General features: G+C 40.9%; 1 protein-coding gene across 1 annotated transcript in view; it reads left to right on the forward strand.

The window, feature by feature from the left end:
* The first annotated feature begins 7,745 nt into the window (after positions 1 to 7,745).
* Positions 7,746 to 20,775, forward strand: part of Fam13a (family with sequence similarity 13 member A) — an 82,088-nt gene continuing 69,058 nt past the window's right edge. Inside the window, exon 1 of the mRNA XM_051152264.1 lies at positions 7,746 to 8,021. Within this exon, the coding sequence (XP_051008221.1) occupies positions 7,993 to 8,021 (29 nt within the window). The 5' untranslated portion in view covers positions 7,746 to 7,992. The remainder of the gene's footprint in view (positions 8,022 to 20,775) is intronic.

The raw sequence follows: 20,775 nt of genomic DNA on the forward strand, positions 1-20,775 counted from the left end.
GTTTTGTTTTTTTTGTTTTTTTTTTTTTTTTATATAGCCTTGGCTGTCATGGAACTAGCTCTGTAGACCAGGCTGACCTCAAACTCATAGAGATCTGATTGCCTCCACCTTCTGAGTGCTAAGATTAAAAGTGTGCTCCATTGCCACCATTTTAAAAGCTGCATTGCATGCTGCTGAGGTGCAGGTTACCCTGCACAGACACTGTAGCATAGTAGAAGCTGATCTGAGAGCTAGGTCAAAAAGCAGAAGAACCAATACAGAGGGGCATGTGTGGAGGAGCTTTGAGGAGTAGATGCAGCATTCAAGAAGTTAGAAGGGAACCCTGAGCAGTTAGACATTAGAAATACAAGGAAGAAGAAGAAGAAGAAGAAGAAGAAGAAGAAGAAGAAGAAGAAGAAGAAGAAGAAGAAGAAGAAGAAGAAGAAACAACAACAACAACGAAGAAAGGAGGAAGAAGAGGAGGAGGAAGGAGAAGAAGAAAGAAGAAAATAAGGAGGAAGAAGATGAAGAAGAAGAGGAAGGAGAAGAAGAAGAAAAAAAAGAAGAGGAGGAGGAGGAAGAAGAAAAAAAGAAAGTAGTTAAGCAATACTTGGTAGAGAAAGCAGGAAAGGCTATGAATAAGTACTGACCGTCACAAGTAATGCCTACAAAATAATCTAAAAACAAAGTGATTATACATAAACAGAGAAAATGGAAAGGCATGTAATTACTAAGGGCAGATGTAAGTTGATTTTAAGAAAACAACTACTAACCACTGTGTGATACAAGTGTTGGAAAAACATTGTTAGGAACACAGTTCTCCAAAACAAAAAAAAAAAAAAGTACTTGAAAGAAAACAATGAACAAATTATAGTTCTGGTGGATATATTTGGAACTTACTAGACAAATTCTAGTTCAATTTTAATAATTTTCTAATACTATATTCTTTAATATTGACCTTTTCTGTTTGATTTTTAAGATGTTGAGTGTATTTGTGTGTGTGTGTGTGTGTGTGTGTGTGTAACAAGTGACAACTTTCAGCAACTGCTCCTATCAATTCTAGAACATAAAGCTTGGAAGTAAGCAGCTTTAACCCCCCAAGCCATCTTTTCAGAACGCTATTTTATCTAGAGGATATTGATGCCTTCATAACACAATAGAAAAAATTCTAGCAATGAATCTTGACTATTGTTTTTAATATTGATGTCTTACAAAGTGCTTTAACACTTATAAAGGGCTTGGACTTCCTGGGCTTCGCTCTGTTTTATGGGGGATCTTTTTCTCTTTTCTCTGTGTGTCTGTTGTACGTGTGTTTTATTGCTCCTGATAAAGCCCTTCCTTTGGCTATTCAGTCTTCTATGTGCAAGAATTTTTTCACTGCTACATGTCTGGGTCAAGATTTTTCCTGCCTTTTAATTCTTTAACTAGCAAGGAAAATAAAGGTTTAAAAAAAAAAAAAAAAACCTTAATCTGATCATGACTCCTAGACAGTAGCATTTTGGAGACATCTCTTGGTATTTCTTCTGAGGACCACTCACTCACAACAATGAGTATAATAACCCAGGTCAAACCCTGAAAGGATAGAAAAACATGACTCTTGAAGCCACTAGCACATTTCCTCCGTCCTAGGCTGGATCTGGTCATTTTATTTTCTTCTCTCTAACAAGACAAGGTCCCCTTAGAAACACGTCCTTCTAATTCTTACATCTGTGGGTCCTAGAAAGCTAGTTAAACTATGGATAACTAACAGGCCTGTGAACAGAACTAAAGTGCATACAAACCTAGGGCCTGCCTCCTCAGTCAGGTTACCTCACTCTGCTTGTGGTGAAGCCTGATCCAGACACCTGAAGGAGGGGCATTTTAAGCACATTTGGAAGGTATAGACAAACTTTTGCATCTTTCAAAGCTCCTGTATTTCCCATCCTTCTCTTGTCCCTTCAGCAACCCTGAGAGACAGACACACTATTGTTCTGAACTAAAACTGGAGTATGGTTAAACTTCTCTCAGTCTTTCTAGAAGCTATCTGAGAGCTTCAAATGCACTCTCGCTACATATGGCCATTGTTCCCCGGATCTATTTCTTTTTCTTGCTGTCTCTTCCTATATTCTTGCTAACATAACTAAAGTGTCTTTTAAAGGAAAAGGGTGTAATAATCAATGACAATGAGATGTGTGGATCCCACATGGACTTGTGACTTGTTGGGGGATGGGGTCACCATGACCATATGGCTTACCACCTTCTTGGCTGGTGAGCTCATTAGGTTGGAGGCAAGTGTGTGATTTGGTCACCAGCCTGCTGATGATATCATAAAGAGGAAAAATGCCAGGTGACTTCACTGCCATCTTGGTTAACATAACCACATGATACAACCCATAAAATTTTCTGATCTCACTGAGCCTTCTGGAGACCACTGCTCTCTTTTTTCATATTAGACTAAGGAGATAACATCAGTTCTCCAAGGTGATTCATTTTATGGTTTTGTGTGTGTGTGTGTGTGTGTGTTCTGTTTTGTTTTAGTTGTAAAACACTGTTCTACATGATATATTTGCTGGTCTCTAGAGGAGACCTAAGAGTGTTGGCAGCCACATGCCTGCAACACTGGCTTCCTATAAACCACTGCAATTTGGGGTGGTCTAGAGTTGAGTATCAATAAAGCACAGATCCCAGCAGACACTTGAGGGATAAATTGCCAGGTGCTAGACAATCTGCTATCAGTGGGCACTTGCTACAGCCAAGGCAGGATCAGCCTGCTTGGTGACATAGGAGAATGGAGAATGGAGATATGGGCTCTGCTGGGTCTTAATGCCTGCTCTCTGTGCCTTCTACCTCCATGTCTATTTTCCTCTGACATTCTCCTTCCCCATAACACAAAACTGCTCTGCTTCATACATATCTGCTTTCTTTTCAGCCCCATGGCATTGTGGGCACCAATACTTTTGCCTTTGCCTTTCAGTTACAGCAGGAGAGAGAGGTTAAGAAAAATAAGAACAGCTTAATGTCTTCACCTCTGGGTCTTGTCAATTCCTGTTCCCAAAGAGTGACCCAGAAGACATGACTCATTTGAACAACTCTATGCAGGTTGGTAAAGAGTACAGGTACATTTGGTCCAGCCAAGTGTGGTAAGACTCAATTGCAAATTTCCTGTCCAATATAAGCCACTGAGTTCAGTTTCACAGAACAGAAAAATACATTTTTTTATGTATGCCATATTGGCACACTGTCTTGAGCTGGTTAATCTCACTGAGACTCTGGAGAAGTGACATGGCACTCTCATTTCAGATTCAAGCATGTTTTTCTCAATAACCTCCCCAAACCGTGCCTGGGTCACTCTGGCCCCTGACTCTGTGACAATGAATAGGAGAATGAATAATGAATAACACAGCTCAAGAGTAGAAGCATTGTGTCCTTAAGGACAGCTAAGGGGTAAACTACGTACATCACAGGTTACTATTATTTATCTCACGACACAGAGATGTGTGTGGTAAGGACAGCTAATGAGATGCTTATCTGTGGAGCGGACTTCTGCCTAGAAGTCTTCAATCAGCCACTCTGGTATTGTAGTTCTGACAGGGATTCCTTAGCTGATTTCTTGGGGAGGCTGTGGTCATGGGCTTGAGGGTGTTTTGCTGCTCATCTGATGCTCTGCGTTATCCACTACTTACATGCATTCAAATCCAAAACCACAACTAGGCCATTTTCAGCACTGTGAAACTATAAAACAATGAAGAAAAAGTTAGTCTGCTTAACCTTGAGAATTAGGGGAGTCAGGAGTTCTTTATGTTGAGTACCACCAGAAACCCTTAATAGATTTAAGGTAGGACTAGAGGAAGAGAAAATGGCTTTTCTAGCCATGGGCTGTACAGTAATCTATCCTAGTTAAAATGGGGGAAATGGATGTCCTCTATAAGACTATAATTACAAGCGGAACATGTAAGGACTTTTAGCTCTATGTGTGTTTATTTTCTTTTCTGCTTGATGTTATTTGCAGAGAGTATGGCTTCATATCGAGTTATTTTAATACATTATTACAGTTCTTGCTTTCTATGTGCAGAGGCAACCCTCTATTGCTGTAATGAAACATCATGACCAAAAAAACAAGTTGAGGAAGAAAGGGTTTATTTGGCTTATACTTGCACATTGTATCCATCATCGAAAGAAGCCAGTACAGAAACTCAGAGCAGGAAACTACAAACAGGAGCTGAAACAGAAACCTTGGAAGAGAGCTTGCTCATCATGGCTTGCTTAGCCTGATTTCTTATAGAACTCAAGACCTCTAGTCCAAGGATGGCACTATCCGCAGTGGGCTGGGCCCTTCCTCACCTAATTACTAATTAAGAAACTGCCTTACAGCCAGATCTTATGGAGGCATTTTCTCAACTGAGGTTCCTTTCTTTCTTATAACTCTAGCTTGTGTCAAGTTGGCATAAAACTAGGCAGGACATTATATTATCCTATATTTGTAGTTTGGATTCAACTTTTCTCTCTTGAAGATATTTTGCACAGTGCTATCTTCCAAGCTGAGCAACTCTCATCTTTATGAGTTCAGCAGTGCCTACTCACAAAATCCAACACATCGGAACTTGTTGATTCTAAGTGTTCCCTATGAGAAAGACAGGGTCATTGTACCATCATCTTGGTACTCAACCACTCCTCCCAGCTAGTAGGCAATTATGCCTTCATTGCACTTGGCTCAGTGGTTTTGGGGAGGAATTAGAATATTTGAGCTAAAAAGACCAAAGAAAGGAGCTTCCGCCTATGCAGTGTGGGAAAGCCATCATTAGTACTCAGTAAAGAACTTACCAGCACAGCTGTGCTCAGGATGCTCCTGTGAGTAAGTAAACCATACACATTCACTGGCTCTCCAGGATGAAATCCCTAACTTTGCTTTGTCACCAAAGCCTTTTGAAGAGGGATAGACACTTCTTAACTTAACCCCCAAATTCTCACAACAGATAATGAATTTATTTGTTGGCGTTACCATGTCTCATGATATTAAAAAAAAAAGCAGTAAAGCATTAGAATATAAAAATAAAATATTCTTAGTAAAAGAGACTTGTGTCTAAAATTTAAAGTAGCTAGATTATATTTTCAAAAATGGAAAAACAGCTAGAAACTTTATACAAGTTATGAATGTCTGAATAATTTAATTTAGGGTATGTAAACAATGAGACAGATATGGCACTGGCTTAATGTATGTCTCATCAAGGCTTAGTTAAAGTGCTTGATTTCTGCTCAAGCTTTATCTAAATATTGCCCAGTAATGAAAAATAGCAGACTGGTATAACTAACCCGTGTTCAGTACCCATACTTGGAGTCCTACACTGGTGTAGTCAAAGTGAGTAAAGGGATAATATTTTCCTCCTTCCCTCCAAGGTCAGCTTAGTCCCAGTGCACTGTAGAGCATCTCTTAAGGGACTGTGGTGTCACCTGTTCTTTTGTTCAGGGAGGCCATGGAGACATCACTGAGAGGACTCTGCTAGTGTTCTGTCTACAAAGAGGAGGGTCAGCAAAGAAAAAGTATTTCCTCCACACTTCCAAGTGAAAGAACAGTTAAACAAGATCTTTGACTTGCTATCACATAGATAAACTGGCAAAGACAAGAAGAGCCAGAGGTTCTGCTCAAGCCCAAGGAAGGCTTGGGGAGCAGATGTTCAACTGGCCTTGATATTAAAAAGAAAATGGTTTATTTGAGCCACCTACCTAGTCTTCAACACCAAGCAGGAAAGTATAACCAGGATTAAAGTGATAAGTATATTTCTTTAACAGTCCTCAGACATTATACTTAACCAGACGAGATATTATTTGGAGAACTGTTTCTCATTAATGAATCACTTTTTGATTAAAAAAAAAAAAAAAAAAAAAGGCTGCCCAGGGCTGCCCAGATATAAATATTACCTTGGCTTAGTTCAACATTAAAATGTCTACCTGAAGCTGAGAAAAAAGAGATGGGACTATTCTCTTAAATGCCAAGGCCAAATATAAAAATAAACCCATTTTGCCCCCAGAAGAGTACCTCTCACAGCAGTGATATGTCCTTATGTACCCTGACCACTCATTAAAGTGGTGTGCTGGTTTGAATGAGAATGGTCTCCAGAGGCTCATATGTTTGAATGCTTAGTTACTAGTTGGTAGAACTATTTAGGAAGGATTAGGAGGTGTGAGCTTGTTGGAGGAGGTGTGTCATTGGGAATGGGTTTTGATGTTTGAAAAGCCCACATGGCTCAAAATCTCTCCTCCTCCTCCTCCTCCTCCTCTTCTTCTTCTTCCCCCCCCCCTCTCTCTCTCTTTCTCCCCCTAAAGTGAAGATAAGAAATAAGCTTTCACTTACCATCATGCCTGCTGTCATGATCCCATGCTGGCTGTGATGGGCATGGAAAACTGTAAGTAAGCCCCCAATTAAATGTCTTCTTTCAATAGTTCTCTTGGTCATAGTGTCTCTTCAGAGCAATAGAAAACTATCTAAGACATCACGACCATTCAAAACTATGATGATGTAGGTCGATAATGAGGTTGGTTCTAGGAATAGAGGGGATAATTTAAAAGAAAAATGCAAATATAGTATCAAAAAGAATATAGTGACAATTTCAATTTTCTGATTAGTTTGTAAAAAAAATCCAATCTAGGAAAAATTGCAGGAGATCTTTTAAGCTGGCACACAGTTTGAGTGTCACTGACTGAGTCTCTGTTCTTTCTGCTGCCTAAAAATTATTGCAGCTGTGTTAGACCTTTTTAAACTTGCCCAATGTGAAATAAATTGTGCATGTGTTTATGCTATATTTTTGCATTGTATGAGATCTATGAACTGCAATTATTTTCCTAGAAATAATGCTCCTGAAGAAACAATAGGGGCTGGAGCACTTGCTGCTCCTTTGGAGGACCCAGGTTTGCTTCCTAGCACCTACATGGCCCCTCTGCCATCTGTAACTCCAGGTCTAGAGGATCCTGCGCCCCTTTCTGGTTTTTTCAGGCAACAGTCACACAGGTGGTGCACATGTGTATATTCAAGCAAACATACATACATACATACATACATACATGCATACATACATACATAGAGATAAAATACAAAATTATAAAAGATAATTAACAAGCATTTATAAGACCTTATGGAAAACTTGGTATGTGAAAAAGAAGTATACATAATAAGAAACAATTCTCTCCAAAGTGCCGTTGACATTTTGGGTAGAAAAATATTATGCAAGTAGCTGCATTCAGCTCCTATGAACGAACTGTAGAAACAACAAACCGAAGGGCCATGCAAGTAGACATTTTGATCTCTTGAGAACTTGAGCCTTTACAGCACAGTGTTCTCCTTCCCTTGAGTGATGTCACCAGGGACTGCTCACAGCCTAGTGTAAACAAGCATCTGGGGAAGAAAATGTGAGTAGGACAAGGGTCCGGCTATGCCTCCGCCTGGAAAAGCGTTCTGCCTTCTCTGGCTACCGTTTGTGTAATTTATTTTTATTTATGTGCTTGTTTTAGGAAGACATGGTGCAGTGCAACTTTTCCCTTGGGCCACGAACACGCTTCCTTTAAAGACACTGTCTCTCCTTGACAATGCATTGCATTTTCCTTGCTGGCTTTCTTGCTGTTGAGCCTGTACAGCACTGGGTCCCCTGCAGTTTATTGGTTGCTCTTCACAGACTGACAGGCTTGTCTGGAACCTCTCAGAGGAAAGTTTCAGGTTACTGGGGCTTGGCAAGCCCACTGAGGAGCAAGCAGAGCAGAGATGGGTGGGGACAGGAGCAGGAGAGGGAGGAGCCGCAGGAGGAGGAGCAGCCTTTCACACTCCGCTGCTCCTCCTCTGATTGGCTCAGGGTTTCAGCTGCTTCGCTGGAACAAAAGGTCAAAGTGGACTGCAGTGTAAATGTGGAGGCAGCCGATAAATATCCTTGCCTGCAGCTGGAAGCGGAGAAGCAGCGTCAGCTGCAGCAGGTTGTGTGTTCCGCGGGTCCTGTGCATAGGACTTGGCTGGAAGACACTCGGGGATCCCGTGCAGAGTCACACACGAGGATGGCTTGTGAAATCATGCCGCTGAGAAGGTAGTGTTCTCTGCTTATGCTGTTTGGTAGTTTCTGAGCAGCGTTCTTGGCCAGTGCTCGGCATCATTAGTAACAGGCTACAAACCTTGCAGTCTGTTCTGCACTGTGCTCTGTCCTCAGACCAGACAGAAACCTTTAAATAGCTCGCTGCTCTTTCACTGACGCTTTTATGCAGTTGCTTATCATTATTGAGTTCAGTTATAGCCTTCTTTTAATGGGAGTGTCTTTAAGATAATACCTATGCAACTCGAAGCCAAAGCAGGTTTGTATTAGCGCTGAATGGGCCTCTGGGGTCTCCAGGCTGTCAGAGGACTTAAGTGGTTTCAATGGAAGGATCCGATTATCTGCTCTCTTTTCAAGTGTATTATAATCCTGAGAATGAAGGTTGAGGACAATGTGTCTCCTTGAATAATGCTAGAGAGATTTAGTACCCAAATGACGCTGGGAAAACAAAAACAAACAAACAAAAAACCGCTGTGTGAGAATGACTGAGCACAGAATTCTGGCCAGGTTGCTGGGAATGGTGATGGGGTCTCTGCGACCTATAGAAATAAAGAAAGGCAGCTGTAAAGAGCCTGTGAGGAAGCACACTGCTGGTGGTGTAGACTGGACTGACTGCTAAAGTGGAAGCCGGCACAGTAATGACTGAGTCCTGTCCCCCACAGAAAGTCTGAGCTGCCCAAAGTCACAGTTCATAGTTTAAAAACGTACTTTTCTTATCAGATGGTCGCATTTTCATTGCAACTGCTTTATGTACACTGACATTTAACTTCCTATAAATGTTTTATTTACAGTTTTCTCTGTAAAATGATCTTTTCGGGGAAAAAATCAATACACAACAATGACAGTGTATTGAAAAAAGCTCTAGACAAAATGAATTTTACTTTAAAAAAAAAACACACGCCACGGGTATTTTGCTTGTGCTTTAACAACAGAAATATGATGAAAAAAATTATCATTTATAGTAAAAAGTTTCCTGCAGACTAGCTGTCGTGAGAGCCAGCATGGTCACTTTTCTTTTGTTGTCCTGGCATGTCCACCATAACAGAAATTTACTGTGGTGTTCAGAGTTTCTTTTCAGAGAATTAATACTTCAACGCAGAAGGAAGTGCTGTGTAGCGGAACCTATGCTTCTGTATCAAATTTGTGGAAAAGTCTACATGCTTGACATGTGTACTAGGACAAAAACTAATGTACACTTTATGGAGTTTTAACGATGTCTAATTTTAAAGTTGGGAACTTTGGTTCCTTACAATGATATCAGTCCTGAAAAGCCCTAAGCATGTTGTGTTTTAGATTTTAAAAAGTAGTGGCCATTACTACGCCCTGTTGTAGCTTCTTGATGATAAAGCGCAAGAAGAGCAATGTAGTTTTCTGAAATTTGTTTTGCATTGTTGGTCACTATAGTGTATGTAGGAATATCTAAATGGGCACTCAAGAATGCCGAGTCATGACTTTTGTCTCCCCAGTCACTGCTCTGTGCAGACAATGTCCCAACACTTCCAAGCAGAGGGGGAGGAGGGTTGATTGATTCCTTGACAACCTTCACTTCCAGTTCATTTCTGCTTTTGGTTATGAACTTCTTGAAGACAATAGTCAGGTGTATGATGAGGCTTTCTACACAGAGGTCCCTGGTGAGCTTGAGTGTCGATGCAGACACCTTCACCACCGCTCCTGGTGTGTTTCTTCAGCTCTCAGTCCAACGGCTGTTGTTTTCCTTGTTTGTTATGGAAATGATAACCATTGCTGAGGATTCCGTTCTCAGTCTACCCAAAGAAGAGAGTCTATAGAGCCCCAGAGTGCTAGGAACTGAATTGAAATAAATAAGTAAAATATTAGCTTTAAATAACAAGTAAAGAAATGCCTGTTGAACATTGCATTGAAAATTCTGATGTATATCCTAGTTAATGATTACAGCTTGTAGAAAGCTATCGACAGCTGGTCCGTGCAGTAATCTAACACTGTACCGCCTATCATTGGCACATAGCATATTTAATATCATGGCCTTATGGGAGGTATTCTTTGCCATTTTTCCTGTTCAAAACAAAACTTACAACATTGTTTAATGTTTTTCTCTCTGATCAAACACCCTACCAATGATCATGAGGTAATTAAGACACGAGATCTGCAGTGTCACACTAGGGAAGATGCAGAAACATCACCAGACAATTGGAATGCCATGCAGTAAATTCTGCAACACACAGCATGATTAGGGTAATAACAGATGCGCCTCGATGGGTACGTTTCACCCTGTGTTTTATTCAACCTCATGTACGTGTCTGATGTTATTAGAGGGTACACATGTACTGTAATGTCTACCGAACTTATAATTTTCATAGATGACTTTTTAATCTTTCTTCACATACTGTGCAAAAGTGTAGGAGATATTTGGATACTACTAATCTATAACTGAGATGAGAATACATACAAAGTTGAAGAGTTGGACCGATTGAAAGCACCGTGGTGCTTTTTCCAGTCCTCTGCTGTCTGTGGCCTACCCAGCATGCTCTTGCCTCTTGAACACGCAGGAGCTTCAGTGAGAGCTTTGTGGCGACTGAGTGATGAATTTCTGTCCCTTTGTAAAGTGCTTGTTTCTTACAGTCCATTTCAAATAACTTAAATTTAAAATGGAAACGTATTAAATACTATCATTGTCTTATGTTTTATTTTTTTAAGATGTTATTTATTTTTTTGATTGTGTCAGGGATGAGGCATACGTGTGCCTTTGGAGGTCATAAAAAGGCGTCAGATGCCCTGTAACTGGAGTGACAGGTGACTATGAGCTCATAGCTAAACTCCGATCCTCAGCAACCTCTCCCCTAGTTACATTTAAACATTCTTAAATATTTATATAAATCTAACAGTTCATGATAAAACAACACACTTTATGTCCTTTCCCTATCTGAAAAGGGTCCCTGAAATACATAAGGGGAGAAATTAAAGTGAGGAACTATGTTAAAAATTGAAAAGAAAGTAAGATTTTTACCTTTGGTGATTAATGAGGCTGCTTTTTATCAGATCCCAGGTCAGCTGAGAGCTCAGCTCTTTGTGTGTATCACTTGGTGTTGTTTTCCCTGCTACATGTGACTTTGTAGATCCGGATCTATACAGAGATATTTCCGGAGAGAGACCAAGCAGCCAGAGATACAAAGGCTTTATCTTAGACCTTTATAACACCAGCGTTAAAAGCAGTATTCTGACTTGCTAGATTAACTTTCCAATAGCCCCTAACTCAGCTTATCTCCATGAAGGATGATGTGGAAGACTATGAGTGCTAGTGATTAATTTAGCTTCCTCTTTTAAACATATTGGCATCTTCATCCTTGGGTAAATAGCCAGTGCACGGCTGTGTGTTCCTTTACTAAGTGAGAAGCAGACATTGGTGATGTCTATGTAAGCCCCCTTTTCATTTCATGCAGAAAATTGTAATAGCCAATATATGGTTTTGAGATGGTATAGCATATAATAACTCCAAATTTCAGTGGGCTTCAAAGGAGACTTAGAGCAACATGATTAATTAGCATGTACTAATGATTCGACACCTAAAATTTTGCTGAAAGTTCCTATCAATGGAATTTATCCGGTCTGTAATTGTTGGTCTTAAGACTGTCCTTCAGCGAACACATCACCATTGACAATGGGATGATAGCTGAGTTCCCTAGTCAAAGCCTAGGTCACTTGGCTCCTGCTCCTGAGCCTCTGTGGTGTTAGAGAGCCCCCTGCTGCTTGTGGAGGTGATACCTAACTTGTTGGCTGGTATTACTCACCTCCCTGACTGTCAGCACCCCATAAAGAGTTAAAAGCTACCTCATTTCAGACCTGTGTGGGCTGTTTATGTGAATTTATTCTTTATGGATGATATAGGCTAGATTTGATAGTGACAAACCTACCTGCAGGGGGAGGTGGAGTGAAGACCTTTGTGGATTCTCACTGTGTGGTACCTTCCTCACTTGTAGAACAAAAATATTTGCCAAGTACTCTCTCATAAAGAAGGCAAATTGGCCAGGATTAGTGGTACATGCCACTAGTGGTATAGGCAGGAGGATCTCTGTGTGTGAGTTTCAGGCCGGCCTGGTCTACATAGGGAGAGCCAGAGATAATAGTAAGACCTTTTGACCTTTTCAAAACAAACAACAAACAAACAAACAAACAAACAAAAACACACCTAAAGACAGGTTATTGAGAAGGTGGAGGTATTCAGCATTTAGTGCTTTTAGTTGTGCAGTATGAGAGCCTGAGTTAGAAACTTCAGCATTTGTGTTAAAAGCAAGGCGTAGCTGTATCTGCATGTAATCCAGCACTGGGTGACAAAGACAGGCAGATTCTGAGAGCCCTCCTGCTATCCAGCTTAACTGAAAGACCACCACCTACCTGTAAGAGCAAGGAGAAACTTTGTCTTAGTCTAATAAGGCAAAGAGCTCTATTGCTTTCTTTCTTTCTTTCTTTTTCTTTTTTGTTTTTGTTGTTGTTGTTGTTGTTGTTGTTTTGTTTTGTTTTATTTTTGGAGACAGGGTTTCTCTGTGTAGCCTTGACTGTCCTGGACTAGCTTTGTAGACCAGGCTGGCCTCAAACTCACAGCGATCCACCTACCTCTGCCTCCTGAGTGCTGGGACTAAACTCTGTTGCTTTCTGATGCGACCTGCTGTGTCATCTTACTCTGTGTGTGTGTGTGTGTGTGTGTGTGTGTGTGTGTGTGTGTGTGTGTGTCCCCATCTGCCTGTCTTTCCTCTCTGACTATGTCTCTGTCTCTCTTTGTCTCTCTTTCTCTGTGTCTGTGTCTTACACACTCACACACAAGTAACATCAAACTAAACTCCTTGGAACACAAAAACTTTTCACCCGTTTCATTGTTGTGCACATATATTTGCATGTGGCAATGAGAATCAGCTGCAAAAGAACTAGTCTGTATTATATGAGAACTTCTTCATGAACTACTTAGTCTTCCCTTAAGAAGAACTAAAAAAAAAAAAATTAAGGGAATAACAATAACTTTCAGTCGGGTTTATTGATATGCCATTGGCATATCAAACATTTACCCATTGGAAGCATATGATTCAGTAGATTTCAGAATATTTGCAGAACTGTGCATCAACTGTAGACATTTTCATCACCTAGACAAGGACCCAACGTTTAACTTTGAGCCTCATCCTCTTCCTAGGTGCCCTCTAACACCTCTTTCTGTTTCTGTAAGCCTCTCGTCTTTGGACTTATAAACAGAATGCTATGGTTACATCATATGCAACATCTTCTTACTAACTTCTGTCCCTTTTGTGTGTGTGTGTGTGTGTGTGTGTGTGTGTGTGTGTGTGTGTGTGTGTGTGTTTGTAATGCTTTTTACTCATATGCAGAAGTAGCTTTGGAGAATCCTGAAAGTATCATCTCTATTTTAAAGCCAAAGACATCCTTAGTGATTGTCTATATCTCTCTCATTTCCCATGTGGCTAATCTCAAACTCCTATAAACAAAATAGTTGCCTAGACAAGTACATAAAAACATACGCAAACTCGCTACACAGATATCTAAATAAAAACCACTTCTATACGAAGTTGATGGTCATGATGTGTGAGGGGATTAACAGCACAGCTAAGGAGGAAGACATTGTTACCCAAAAGAAAAAAACCTACTAAGTAATAAAGGGGAAGTAACCTACTCACCTCATTCGCAGAAGCATGGACAACTGTGACACAGATGCTCACTCTACTGGGGACCAAAAGTAACTCTGTGGCCAGAGAAGACTCTCTGTGTCAGGCATGGAGTACATGCTCCCTAAACACTTGGACTGGACACCATAGGCAATGCTAGTGGAAACATCATAACATGATTTTCACGTAATACCAAAGGATTCCCATTTCAACTGATGAGATATTCTTATACCACAATATTGCAAATAATGTATTCACTTAATCATAACATATATGTACAGTACAAAGGAAAAAGAGCTGGAAGGTTACCTCTATCATAATAATCCAGTATTTTACCTGAGAAATGAGGAAGCTGTTTTTAGCTCATTTCCTGCAACTATTCTAACTGTTGATTTAGGAAAACCAGAAGTTCTCTATTACATGCGTATCAAGGTTTGAAGTTGTCTTCTAGTTCTTTCTGTGTTGTAAGATGACAATGGGTAAGCTTGTTTTATAGCTAGCCATCTGCACTTATTTCTGCTTTCTTGTACTTTAGTATCATGAAGACTTGTTCGAAAGAGCTAATTGGGGCGGGGGGGGTGGTAGTTAGATTCTTTCATTCCTAGTACAGAAGCACTGTTTTGTTTTGGGGAAAATTCGTTGTCATCAACACCAGAAATCAGCTGCAGACCAGGAGACTTTTAGGAACTGTGTCATAGTATGTCTTCATTCATTCTCCTCAGTAGACCCACCAAACCAGAAAAGGATTCCTAATTCCAAATCAGATGACGTGTTTTAGATAGGGGTACACTGGAGGAGATTACAACATTCATTTTATGCATAAAAACATCAGGTGAACTGTATTGGGACGGAGTTCATACACTTTAAAAGTTCAAAGTGACTATCTTTTGAGTTATGTGGTTTTTTTCTGGTACAGAATTGCCTGTATGTCTTCAAATTAATATCCCTTCCAAATCCCACATTGTCACTTTAAGATTGCACTCTAAAATGAGTTTGCTTTCCTTCATTGACTACAGATTTATAGTTATTATTACCAAACCATCAAATACTGGGAAACAAACCCCACCAGTTCTGAGTATGTTTTAAGACCAAGTACACTGTAACCTCACACAAATCTTCCTAAGGCCAAGTTGACTTAGTCTCAGCTTGAGAAAAATGTGTTAATGGGGATACTGGGCCTGGTGAACTGTACTTAAAAACAAGATAAATGGAACCCTTAGGACGTTACTTTTTAAGTTGGGCTACCTATAATTAAATAGTAATACAGAGTGGGAGACGTTAAGAGTTAAACAAAACTAAAGTCCCCAAAGGTGGGTTTTGGAAAACATCAAATAGAAATACAGAATAAAACTCATAAAATGGCTTATCCATGAGGTAGCATGAAGGCCACAACAGATTTGCTCAAATTGCTTAGAATGAATGGAGCTAAAATCACAGGACAAATGGCTTTGCAAAGGCAGCCAACAAAACAATTATACAACAGAGTGTTACAGCGTTGTCAAGGTGAAAATAAGCCCTGAAACAAACTTAGAAACCAGACTCTGGCCCTCACACACCATGCAGACCACTTACACCCACATACGCCGTGCAGACCGCTCACACACACTGGTGTTTTTCTAAGCAACTTCTATTTACTTAACAAAAAAATTGCGGTGCTCCTCTCCCTTTGGTGTCTGGTGCCGCTGTCCCAGGGCACTGACGCTAACAGTGCCAGTGCTCCCCATCACAGCTCCATGTTGCCTCCCTAGGCCTTGGAAACCCATCATCTTGACACCATGTGAGCAATTCTTCTATCTGTTCTCCTTAGCCCTCTAATGCACATACTGGACTCAGTGTGGCTTCTTGCACCAGTCTCACCAAACCCTCCAGACTGCACAGAGGTGCAGGGATGGAGGGTTAGAGACAGATGCACTGACAGACAGCATCTGGGGTTTCACAGCTAATTAGCCTTCCTTGGATATGTTTATCTCATTTGAAACATCTGATTGCTAATGCTTTCCTCTGAGGATGCCTGAGGAGTGAAGGAAACAGTGTGTATTAACTCTGAGCACAAAGGCCTGGCCTGTGGTGAGCGTTCAGTCCACAGTAGTTGCCTGTCACTGTCCATAGATTCTGTGAGGGGTTACCACAGTATCTTAGTGGCCTGTGCATCTCTGGCACTTGTCAGGTGTTCTCTCAAATAGTAGACACTCAGGAAGTCATTCAAAATGAGCACCTGTGCAAGTTAATCAGTGCGGAGCCCACTCTCACTTTCCTGCGCTGCTCACCACCCCTAGTCCCAGTACAGAATCGCAGCAGTGGTTCAAGTTACCTGGGCAATCCTCCCCAAGAGGGAGTCATAGTGGGAGTGGAGTGGGGTGGTGGGGTGGGGGGGAGTGGCAGTGAGAGGATGATTGGCAGTGCCTTCTGCACATTTACCAACTCCTTCATGCAGACCATTTGGGAGATTGTATACCTATTAAAACTTTGTTAACAAATCCTTGATGTTTTGTACTAGTAGTAAATGTTGGAAGAAATTGGTTATTCTTTCCTTCTTCCCTTTGAAGATATTATTTTGTTTCAGTGACTAGACTTTAACATGTTTTAACTTAATGAGAAATGTTTGAAAAATATATTCCCATCAACTAAACTCAGCTGTTCCCAAGAAAGCTGCTACTGGCTTTGGCATCCTAAGTTGCTGCCTTGCTGAGGGGCTCTTTGTATTGGTGTTACAGAACCCCTTTCCTGTACAAGGCCTCAGTGGCACATGAGATTTTTCTAGCTGCATTGAAAATAAATTTGAAATAAACCAAGAATTTCTTTAAGTTCCAAACAACCTTTGGATTTTCAGTAAAGTGAAATGGTTTTCTCTTCCTGTTCTCAAGCCAGAGCAAACATTGGCGAGGCCATATTCAAACACTGCCTTGCCTAAACATACCCTCTTCTGGCTTCTTCTCCACACACCACAGAGTAGTGTTTACATTGCAGGTGTATGACAAAACTCCAGCCTCTAATTGTGCAGTTGGGGAAAGGACATTATTTTCTTTTCCTTAAGTAAGGGTAGGAAAAACCAGACTATAGTTGCAATCCCACTACATATTGAATAGAAAATAACAAGATCATTTAAAGTAATCAGCACACAGCTTCCTGCAACTGTGCTGTCTAAATTGCTCACACAAATAATAAACAGGGTCCATCTTAACAAGCCAGGCAGTGGTGGCATGCACCTTTAATCCCAGCGCTTGGGAGGCAGAGGCAAGTGGATCTCCATGAGTTCAAGGCCAGCCTGGACTACAGAGGGAGTTCCAGGACAGCCAGAGCTGTTATACAGAGAAACCCTGCCTCGAAAAACAAAACGACAAAAACAAAAAATTTTAACTAGAGCATTGTGTAAATACTGGGCAAAATCTTGCTGCTACTGAGTGCACGCACTATACTAGGTACCTAGCTAGGTGCTGGGTCACAGAGATAAAGACATATCCCGGTTGTGAGACTCACCACGGCAGTACAGCTATGAGCAGTGCCTGGAGCTGAAAAAGCAGCTCCCTTCCCCGCTCCTGGCCCTTGAGATAAGACTCAAAGCCTTCACCAAGAGGAGAGAGAGGTGTGGAGAGGGAAGGAGAAATAATGTGTACAGAAGGAGGAGGTTACAAAGTGCGCTGAGAAAAGTCCTGGTACAGAAGCATGGAGTGCTGAGGTGGGAGGGACTTGATGGGCGCCAGGTTTTAGTTTTTGGATTTTACCCAAATGCAGTGGGGAAAGCAGAAAAGGCTGAGGGTGAATTGGCTGGACAGCAGGACTGAGTGTGGCCACTACAGCAGAGTCCTGCAGTGAAGCTGCCGCATGCAGGAGACACAGAGTGCATAAAGTTTGGTGACTGCACAAAGAGGGCAAAGGGATGAACTTTAAACAGAACATGTGGCTTCTTTTTTATTTTATTTTATTTTATTTTATTAATTTATTCTTGTTACATCTCAATGGTTATCCCATCCCTTGTATCCTCCCATTCTTCCCTCCCTCCCATTTTCCCCTTACTCCCCTCCCCTATGACTGTGACTGAGGGGGACCTCCTCCCCCTTTATATGCTCCTAGGGTATCAAGTCTCTTCTTGGTAGCCTGCTAGCCTTCCTCTGAGTGCCACCAGGTCTAATACTACTCAGCTATTAAAAACAAGGAATTCCCGAAATTTCTGGACAAATGGATTGAGCTAGAAATGATCATAATGAGTGAGTTAACCCAGAAGCAGAAAGAGTCACATGGTACATGTGGCTTCTTCATGTGATCTAAATACTGTAATGAGTGTGAGAGTTCCTTTCATGCTGTGTGGCTTTTAAACAAGTCTTAGTGCCTGATCCTGGGAGAAAACAAAGGGCCAAACCAGTTAGCAGGTGGCTCCGCTTTATTTTCCACCAACTGGAAGGAGAGATGCAAAGAAAAAGGAAAAGAAACTCGCACCTCCTTACTCTTGGATAGGAATTCCACTCCCTTCCTGTCACATGCAGCTACCCCCACCTTGCTCAAGTCTTAGACATCGCAAGCTGTTAATCAGACAACCAGAGCTGAGCCGCTGTGTCGTGGCATTGGACCAGTGTAAGACGATTCTCAGTTCCTTAGAGAAGTAATGAACAAGTCCTTGATATTTTTCTTAACACAGAGTCTCATGTTGCTCTAGCTGGCCTCAAACTCCTCATGTAGAAGAACTCTTGAGCTGCGGACCCTACTGACTCCACTTTGTGGCAGTGGTGGGGTTGCAGGCATGTGCTGATACAGCTGGCTTTATGCAACTCTGGGAAATTGACTCAGAGCTTTGCACGTCCTAGGCGAGGGCTCTACCAACCAAGCCACATCCAGCCTGATCAAAGAAGCCAGTACAGGTTATGTAGAATGCGGAAGTCATCGAGTATGGAGTTCCTAAGAAGCATGCAGGAAGGCCTCCCTGGCAAGACCCTGAGTTGTGGTTGTCACAGTCTCACATGCAGTTGAGGGAAGAGTTCCAAGAGACGTGGAGACATCCTGTGAGATACCATAGCCTTCCAGAACTGTGTTATTATGTCTACCAGTAGGCGTATCTGGACCAATGTTCTGTACTTTTTCCCCCTTTCTATACACAGTCAGTCAACAAATGCCACTTTGGTTTTTTTTTGGGCTCAGGATGGCTATGGCTGAGGGGATGACAAGGAAGGTGACAAGAATATAGTAGATAGACTTTCCTATTTTATTGAAATACATTTTATTAAAAAACCTTAAGTCTTGGAAAGTCTTTTGTCTCTTTGTTTTGCTGGACATAAATCACCATTAGTGTTGGTTAAGCTTTCCCGTATTTTCATTTCTTCTTTGGTAAGCCATTTCAGAGGCTTTTACAATTTCAGAGGAAATTACAAAGCCGCTGCTGGGGCTTATAAGAAAGACTTGTAAATGGCTCCTCAAGTTATAGCCGCAAACTTTTAGCTACAAACTGATTGAAAACTTTTACATTCGTTTCCCAAAAAGCATAGGAATGTGTGTGTGTGTGTGTGTGTGTGTGTGTGTGTGTGTGTGTGTGTGTGTGCTATTGTGTTGTTTGTTTTTTGTTCCTGAAAGGGATCGACCTCAAAACCTAAACAGCAGAACAGCACAGGGCACCCGCCTCACAGCCCGGTTGTCATGGCCTGTGGTCAGTGCCCAAGCGTGGACAAACTGAGGCCACTCAAGTAAGGAGAGAATTTCATGACAAAACAAAAAGAGAGCTAGCATCACTTCCTTCCCATTCTCAAAGAAAACTCCTCTGAGTAGCACTTTGTGCAGCTGAGTTCCTGAAAGATCTGTTACCGCCCTGCTTTCACTTGTGACTCAGTGCCCTTTTTTACCCCCTTTTTGGGGGGGGTGGTAAGTCCTCAAGAACAGTTTTTCTCATTTCTAGAAAGAGTGGAACCCAATTCTTAGCATCTACCTATATTTTGAAATTTTCATTATCCAAGAAACACTGTAAAAATCTCCTGTTTGAACTTAATTGAAAGTACATTTAAAGAGTGAAAATGTGTATGTAAATTATCTTAATTTTTGATGATAAGAGCCACTTTAAAGGATTAGAAAGTAGAAGAAATTGGATTGTTTGTGAGGACATTGAATGTCAAAAGACATTGAGTAGAATGGCAGTTTGAAGACAGTTCTGAATACCGTATTCTAGGAAGTCTGCGAATAGCATTTGGGTTTTGGTTAATTTGGTTTTGACTTGTTTGTTTCACACATAAAACACAATGCCTTTTCTGGTTCTAGGTAGTTTGTTGTCTAATGTTCTGGCATTACAGTCTATGGTTCCAGAGCTCAAGGATGGATCCCAAGGGCAGCTGCCATTTATGTATATGATTTGTAAATTCTGAGAGTATGGAGGAAGTTCAGAAAAGTCCTCTACAACCCCGATACTTAAGTTATTGACACACCGGTTATAGCTTCTTAGACTTTGGCTCTTTGAGTCAGTGCCAAATATTCTGCCCACAAGCAGTTGTTTTAAGAGACTATACTTCATACCTTAGGGAGGATACTAAGCATCTCCTTGTTACATAAATAGCAAAACAAAACAAAAACAAAAACAAAAAAACAAACGAATGAATCCCCAAACTGTTACTGTTTGTGACTGGCACAGGCTTACAGCAGAGCTCTCTTCCTCATCCACACTGCTGTGTGTCCTTGTTCTTAAAACTTAAAAGTGAATCAGAATTCTAAGTTTAGAAGTGAGGCAAAGGATTATACTTAATTTAGAACTTAAGTGAAGTCATTCGATGTCTTTGGAAAGGACTAAGACTGTCAGAAAATGAACATCATTTATCTAAATAGTTTGGGGCCAGGGACAAAAGTGTATTTGTTTTGACAACTGTATAGAAATGATCTTTACGAATGTTTTCCATCTTGAACTGTAAATTTTGTGGAACAGTTCATTTTCTCGATGCTGCTAAAAAGAACTTTCTTTGGTGATTTTTTTAACTTGGAGTGTCTTCCAAAATCAGGGTAGCTAATTACTTTCCAAAGTTAATTGATTTAATTAATTTAGAACCAATTCTTTCATCGTTTCAATTGCACACCTTTGTCAAAAATCATGACTATGCCGCAGGCAAGAGAACTTCTAAGAAAAGAAGAGAAAGAAATATGTTGATTAT

This window comes from Acomys russatus, chromosome 10 (genome assembly GCF_903995435.1).
Source record: "Acomys russatus chromosome 10, mAcoRus1.1, whole genome shotgun sequence".
In the NCBI taxonomy this organism is placed as follows: domain Eukaryota; kingdom Metazoa; phylum Chordata; class Mammalia; order Rodentia; family Muridae; genus Acomys; species Acomys russatus.